The sequence below is a fragment of the Anneissia japonica genome, unplaced genomic scaffold, assembly GCF_011630105.1.
Source record: "Anneissia japonica isolate Jap-2015-1 unplaced genomic scaffold, ASM1163010v1 scaffold736_len178028_cov180, whole genome shotgun sequence".
NCBI lineage: Eukaryota > Metazoa > Echinodermata > Crinoidea > Comatulida > Comatulidae > Anneissia > Anneissia japonica.
In genome coordinates this window covers 56,481-64,271 of record NW_022721178.1, presented here as the reverse complement: position 1 = coordinate 64,271, position 7,791 = coordinate 56,481, and the positions used below count along the sequence as shown (strand labels likewise).

At 33.0% G+C, this 7,791-nt stretch overlaps 1 protein-coding gene across 2 annotated transcripts in view; it reads right to left on the bottom strand.

Moving 5' to 3' along the window:
- LOC117111483 (DNA-directed RNA polymerase, mitochondrial-like) overlaps window positions 1-7,791 on the bottom strand; it is a 47,757-nt gene that overhangs the window by 14,632 nt on the left and 25,334 nt on the right. For both annotated transcript variants that reach the window (XR_004445879.1, XM_033254402.1), the window contains exons 15-20: window positions 7,206-7,339; window positions 6,788-6,888; window positions 5,091-5,211; window positions 1,265-1,461; window positions 981-1,059; window positions 249-371 (exon numbers count right to left, since the gene is read on the bottom strand). Coding sequence is in view for 1 of the 2 variants with exons in the window: in XM_033254402.1 (XP_033110293.1) it covers window positions 249-371; window positions 981-1,059; window positions 1,265-1,461; window positions 5,091-5,211; window positions 6,788-6,888; window positions 7,206-7,339 (755 nt within the window). In the remaining variant the exon portion in view is untranslated. The remainder of the gene's footprint in view (window positions 1-248; window positions 372-980; window positions 1,060-1,264; window positions 1,462-5,090; window positions 5,212-6,787; window positions 6,889-7,205; window positions 7,340-7,791) is intronic.

Sequence of the window (7,791 nt, the reverse complement as noted above, 5' to 3'; positions counted from 1 at the left end):
ACTACTCTGCAGGCTATTTCAGAAAAAATATATCCCTCTGCTTTTCCTAGAAAACGTTATTTAAATATTAAATAATGATGACAGTTCAACTCAAGATTGCCAATTATATTTCTAATAAAAAACAACATTATAATTATATGGCACTCTGGATAGTATTAAAATAAACCACATATGGTGTATTATGATATAATACAAAAGAAAATACATATGAACGAAAATTGCAATACATTAACATCAAAGTATTTTACCTGGTGAACTGGAAGATGGCTAATGTATTTTGTATGATCTGGAGAATTTATTGCAGCATTAATTTCTTTACAAGCTGCTAAAGTTTGCCAAATATTGTCCACAGTCTGCCACCATCTTTGCCCCTGAAAATGAGATGTAGCAAAAATTTATATGATTGCATATACTTGTACTGTAATGTGAAAACTAAAAAATGAAGATAGTGTATACTACAAAACAAGTTATATTGACATTTTCATCAATATTCAAAGCAGTAAAAACCACATATGATATGTTTATGCTGGTAGGATTTTCAAGATTTTTCACACCTTTGGGTGGAATTGCCCCACTCTTAATATTGATGGAGAGCAGCTGAGAGGCGGCTCTATGTATTGTTATATCCTACTACAGTATAGTAGACTAAATTTGTAATATCAAGATAAATTACTTGATACAAAACTAGTGTATTTCACATAGATAAAATGCAACAAAACTGAAGAATGTACTGTATTCAGGCAAAAAAAATTGCCTATAGCTGGACTTAGCTAGGTATTCTATTATTGTAGTTAGGCTCCAGGGTGGTTAGGTAGTGTAAGCCTTTTCTTTTGTAAGGAAAATCAAACAAAAAAAGAATCCTTTGCCCTGAGCATTAAAAATTAAATAAAAAATACATAAACATAAACATAAACCGTAAAATCAGAGTACGCCAGCATTAGCCAATCACAGTAAAGTAGATTGATAAAAACTTGTTTTACCTTTAAAGGATCATTTGCTGAGTCCAATATTAAAGGCATTATGCTGTCTGCATATTCCAACCTTTCATTTTGAGATGCTCTGTAAACATGAAAATTTAATTGTTGAATGATGAATAAATATATATGTACAACATAACTCACCTGAAAAAACAATGCTATTCAATCAACAACAATAATATTACACTGTTGGGGGAAAAAACATTTGCCAACCAAATATTTTTGTTAATAAAACTGTCAAAATATGCACTAAATGTCATAGGAAAAGGAATCGGTACTGAACATACCTTTTCTTAAGTCCAGTTAGGTTGACAAGATGTATCTTAATCCACTTCAGGCCATGTTCTCCAAGTGGCTTACCATGTCCAAAAAGTAACAGGCTTCTAGTTACATCATTACCAAGGTGATTGAAGTGTGGAGGATATGGATACACTCGCCCTCTAAAGTCCATATTGTGTGGAAACCAGAAAATCTTGTTCCGAAACTAAAGATTGTTTAAAATAAATAATTCGATTAATTTAAAAAATTAAAATTTTGTTATGCCTGCAACTTAAAATTTTTTTTTTGTTTAGTCTGTGTTACACCCTGTCTGTAGTAGCAGCAACCATAACTGACGTACATTAACAGAGCCATATATAGGGCTAATCTTCTAAATAATACCATTTTATAGGCTTTTAAATTTTTTAATTGAGTTCATTCATACTAACAGTTAGTAGCTTCATTTCAGAAGTAATTTTGTGTGTTACGAACAATCCGCACATAAGACAAATATGTATATGTTGCAACTCCCTGTTTGATCGTAATTTGCTATTTTAAGCCTCGTCTTATATGCAAGAAGATAGGGTAATCGCCTACCACCTTTGGCTAAAAAACTCCTTTTGTTGCAGCCCGATGACGAACATCGCTAAAAGATAACATAAAAACTAAGCATAAAGCTGTATTAAATTAGTGTATGAAGGATTTCGCAAGCATATTGATAACATCCAATTTTCACCATAATTTTCGGTCCTATTAAATAAAAAATTCAGTTTGGCCCTCCGACCCATTTTTATTCCCACCCATAGGCTTAGCCAATTCTTTATAATCTTCAAATCTATCGAGTGTTACATTAAACTAAAGCTAAATCATATTTACGTTTAATAAAAACAACATTTATTGATTGAATGTACATATTTTTCGTACCAATATTCGGTGGGGATTCCCAAAGATGGGCGTGGCCCACCCATCAGCTCAGTGCCACACCCACTGGCTTCCATTTTGGACGGCCTATACTGTTTTTCTGGTTAAACCCCTGTTCCCACCTCTGCGCTAGATGCTTCAACAAAGTAAAGTCAGTGGTGAGTGTGGCCATTAATAAAACACTTGTTAGCCAATTCTATAACTGCTACTAATTAAATTTGGTTGAAAAAATTAGCTGATGATCAGGCTACAAGTCCTGAGGTTCTCTAGAAGTTCATTTCAATTTTGTACACTTGTGTTTGACTCCTTTACCCAAAGTACCATATAAATAGGTACCTGGTAGGATGTTCTGACACTGAATGTATTGGCCTTGTGCTGTTCTCCTATTGGCAACATTGATTAGGTATACTCCCAGAGAGCTTGCACTTTGTGCCTGTGTGATGTTTGTTTTTTAATTTCTATCTACAGGGAAACAATTATTCGACAAATATTATTTACCCAATAAAATAAGAATATTCTGACAATATGTACATTTCTATTAATTTGTAATACCTGTTTCATGGTATAATACCCCAAATATTAGTATTGCCATATTGGTAAAATGTTTTTCTTTTAATGTCAGATTATTTTGGGTGATTTCATAATGAAAATTCTGTATAGACCATTCCATTTATTCTCCCTCTGCAGATGCCATAGCTGGGGGCTTCCAGTGTGCATCTGTTACAAATGTAAATATCAGAATTATTGTATGTACAGTATGTTGTTTCAATCATAATTTACTTTTCAATACATCGCACCAAGTAGGTACCCAGCAATTGCAGCGCAAATAGAGAGGGCCCCTTGTTTATGTATTTATCTATATGAAACTGACAAAAGGAGCTTAGACAATCATCCTCATGCAATTTACAATTAACATTAAACTCCAATTCTTAACGTTCCATGCTTGTAGCATTTAATAGTAATTCTTTTATACTTAATCTTGCTATTCTACTGTTTGTAATTTATTTATATATAAATAGTTTATATTTAAGTAGCTGCCATCGTTAACATGGCTTGCTTAAGTAGCTAATGGTATATACTACAAGCAATGTAGCATCACCAATTAACCTTAGCTTAGTTTCTAACAATTTAATGACAAGAGAGGAAAATACAAATGCAAAATATTTTGCCAATTACAATGAATCTGATCTCAATTTCTAGAAATACCTCTTATAGAATCAATTTTATTTTTAGAATGCAGCAGAGTTCTATATAAAAATATATATTACTATGTCAATTATTATATAATGTTATTTTTTTGGGAAACCAAATTACTTCTAAATTACAAATTAACAGACGCTTACTATATAATTTTAAAAAGGACTGACATTTCGGGTCCATCACGGAACCATTTTCAAACACACCAAAGAGATGACATTAATTAACATTATCAATAATGCCTACTGTGTAGAGCTAAAGCAATATTAAATTCGTCCCTCTTAGAAGATTAACTAGATAAACAGTTTGGCTTTGACTGAATCAGTTTGTTGAGTGTTGGTTTCAGTTCTTTGATCCAAAGCATTTCTTAAACCATGCTTTAACTAAGCAATCACATTTGGATTTCCACTTTAAGATAATTAAATATCCTGAAATAATTATCAGTTTCAGTAACACTAATATCATGATGTTTTAAGTGTTGTTCTGTTACTTCATCAGTACTTTAATAAAGGTTTTGACAAGTATAGTTGACATCGCTTGCATCACACATACCACAGTGAAATTTGTATACACCACATTGATCATCAACAATCTCATGTTTTCTTTTGATTTTAGATTTTGCCTATCTTGCTGATAGTGAATACTGGCATAATGTCATTATTACACTTAGAGCTAAGCTGTTTAAGATGTTTAGATATGTTGTTGGAAAAAGTTCAATCTTTATATTCTAATATAAGTTGTTCGACAATTTCTTGACTTTTGTAGTAGTAATACTGTTAGGTGCATTAACAACAGATTGTTTAAAATCATTAATGATACTACTCATTAATTATGTTGGATATTTTATTTTATCAAACATTGCTACAATATTTTTAACTTCCTAAAAGAAACAATTCATTTGTTGACGATAATTTGTAAGCTCTATTAAGCATAGTATTTGTACAAGATTTCTTTTTTATTTATTATCTACATTACTATCATAATGAAGAAGACCTTTGATGGTAGGTTTCTTAAGCCGGGCACACACTGCTTCGCTATCTGTGAGCGCTAGACGACGCAATGCCGTCTGCTGATTGCCGGCGGCAGTCTGAACTGATCGTCATTAAAAACGATCTGTTATGCGCACGTCGTGATTGTTACGTTCTACATATAATCGCATTGGGAGCAGTAAACACCAGGTTTTGTACACTTGAGTCTCCAATGATGAAGTTTTACAAATAACTGTTTCTGAAGCTGAAGAAATGGCAAAAAAAAATGATGTAAATGGAGGTGGTTAACCAGGGGGCTAGGGAACCTCGTGTTCTATGCCATTAAATCAAGTCAAAGGCAAAAATTTATAGAATTGTTAATGGCTTAACAAAACCAAACCGATTCAGTTTATGTCAAACTGTTTATCTAATTATTTTGCCAGGAGGGGCTTAATTATTGCTTACTGTAGCTCTACACAGTAGGCCCTATTGGTATGTTAATTACTTTCTTCCTCTTAACCTCTTTGGTGTTTCTGTTTTTAAAAAAATAATTTGATCTTGAAAATGGTTCCATGATGGACACAAAACATCGATCCTTTTGTCATTAAATTTTATTTTCAGAAATATTTCTCATTCATCTGTTCATCCTTGGAAACTGACAGCTTTATGGCATTAAGATGATGTGTTTTATCTTGTCAATTTATGGAGAATGGATATGTATACTGGCTATGCAATTGATAACTAAAAGTAGAAAAGAAAGCGTACATACTGCATTAGCAATTGATAGCTTATAAACCTCATTCATCCTTAGAGAATGCATTTCAGATTTTTTCTTACGGGAACTCATTCTCAATTTCTGAATTTCAATCATTGCCTCACTTGTCATACCTCTAGAAGTAAAAACAAAAGAGTTCCAATGAAGAATTAGGGAATAAGTGAATGCTCAGAAAAAAATAATAATTAATAGTAAATTAATGTGGACAGTAAACGGCAATCCAAGATACATTTACAAGTATAAATTCGCCATGTGAGAAGATTAATATTTGAACAAAATTCTTGTTTTAACACATTTGAAATAAATTTGCTTCTAGTAAAAAGTTCAACAACATTGTTCTTTCATTTAAACCAGAATTCAATAACCTATGGAATAAATTTTAATTGTAATGTTACAGTACTAAATCTCATAAGACTTTCCAATTTTGTTTTTATTTAATAATAATAATAGTAATAATATAATAGATAGATTTATATAGCACAGATAAACGAGGTCTCTTTGCGCTTGGGACTAGATGTTGCACTTTTCAATAACTTTCTCCTCCCTTGAGAGTCACTTCATGTCCACCGCAGCCAGTAAACTGGTGCACTTTCATCTGTACAGGGGCCAAGTGAACCAGTACACCGAGGTAACCCCTTACTCATCTGGAAAGATGTACTGGGTTCTTTAAAGTGCACATGAGCATAAGACTTGTTCCACCACCAGAACTATAGGAGCTAGCCGGCCGCGAACCTGTGCTGATATTGTTGGCTATGATCATGGTGACCCTGCCTTAACCGCTCGGCCATTTGGCAAGAAACACAATCAAAGTGTTTCTTCTAATAATAATTGTCATTTCTTATTTTGGCGGCCATCTTGGATTTGAAGCCAAATTCTTGGTGGACCGTGATTGATCTTGAAAGGTTTTAGTTCTGAGATGACAAATCCACTAAAAAAACGTTGACAAAACCAAATGACATGCTGAATATCTCTAATAGCTTTAAATTGGATTTGAGGCAAAATCTGGGTCCCCCCTACAAGCTAATTTCAAATAGAATGGGGTTAGGCTGATGAAACCGCCGAGAAATACTTGACCGGAAAAATTGGCAGTTTTCCCTTGGTTTTGCCCTAACTATAAGTGTCCAAGGCACAATCACTGTGCCAACTATAAAATAAAATACAGAAAATAAAATATAGCTTTGATAGACCCTACAAAATGTTTAAATAGACTTTGAAATCTGACGCATCAACCAAAATTACATGTGTTAATGAGCAATAGTAGTAAACATTTCAATTATCAAATAGTCCATATAATTAAGATAGAACTCAGTCACAAATAACATTATATAATGTATTTAATATATTTACGTACTGTACTGTATATAATAATGAACAGCATTATATTAATCTTACTATATAGATCATGGTCATCTTCAACTAATGTGATTGTAACTCTTTAACTTTTAAAACATGATCACACCTAAAATTTGGAATCATTAATTACTCAGAAAGATCAGGCCTAAGTGCGCAATTTTTGGGCAATTTAGAGGCGGCAAATCCTATTTTCCATTTTGCCTCAGCTCCAACAATGGAACCGATGGACAATTTTGAGCATAATTTTCAAACTTCAATAAATATTACTGGATGGGTAAAAATATAACATTTTTACTACTGGTTTGATGTTGAAGAAATGAGATATTAACTTGACTTACTTGGAGTATGATGGTGGTTCTGGGCAGACTGAGGATGGTGGTGGAATATTTAATTTTTCATCTCCACCATTCCTAAATATATCTAACACTATATCCAATACCTGTAAAAAAAATTATGCCTTCTTTACAATTTATACCAAATGGTTCAATATAGGAAGTTGAGTGTTCCATTTATACAGGGGTATTCACCCTATTTTAGCCTTCGGTGGTTCACCCAAAAGTTACCCTTAGAGTGTACAACAAGAGGTTATCATCTCGGGGAGGGGGCTGGTTACATTTAATCCTGCAATTTTTAAAACTTGGTTCCATGCAACCTGAGTTCCAGTGTCCAGATTATGTAAATATAAAAGTTCACTGATATCCTTAAGCCATGCACACACTGTGCTGTACAACAGAACTCAAGATAGTCTTAACTTACTGGTTTGTTTACAATCCATGGAGTATTTGACAACTGATTCAATGAGTCTAAAACTGGATTGAGGTCACCACGTTGTATCTTATCCTTTAATAACTCAACCTGAAGTGAATCGTCTCTTGTTCTCATTACCGAACCTTTAAAAATAAAATCCTTTTTTACAGATGCAGTGTTATTTCTTTACTTTTTTAAATGATGAACCCTTACACAGTGTTACCCATAATCGAGAATGTTTTAAAACATGTACATTTATGCACTTAACAAGTACATTTATAGATTTATCAATTCCTGTTAGACAGTTAAAAACTGACTTTCTCATATATTCACCAAATGACGGTAAGCCAGTGGTAACAAAGAGATCACTAGCACTGCAAAACTAAGGCAGTTGTACTTTCAGACATTGCATAGTTTTATTTTTTTATTGTAATCAGACCACAGGTTTCATTACGCAAGAACTGTTAAATAACACACACGTCTAGGGTTATTCAGAACAGAAATTGAACCGCCTGCTAAAGATGTTTCCCCTGACACATAAAGAGTTATAGTGAAGCATTACATCAGCGTTGTCTTTTAAATCATCAGATATATA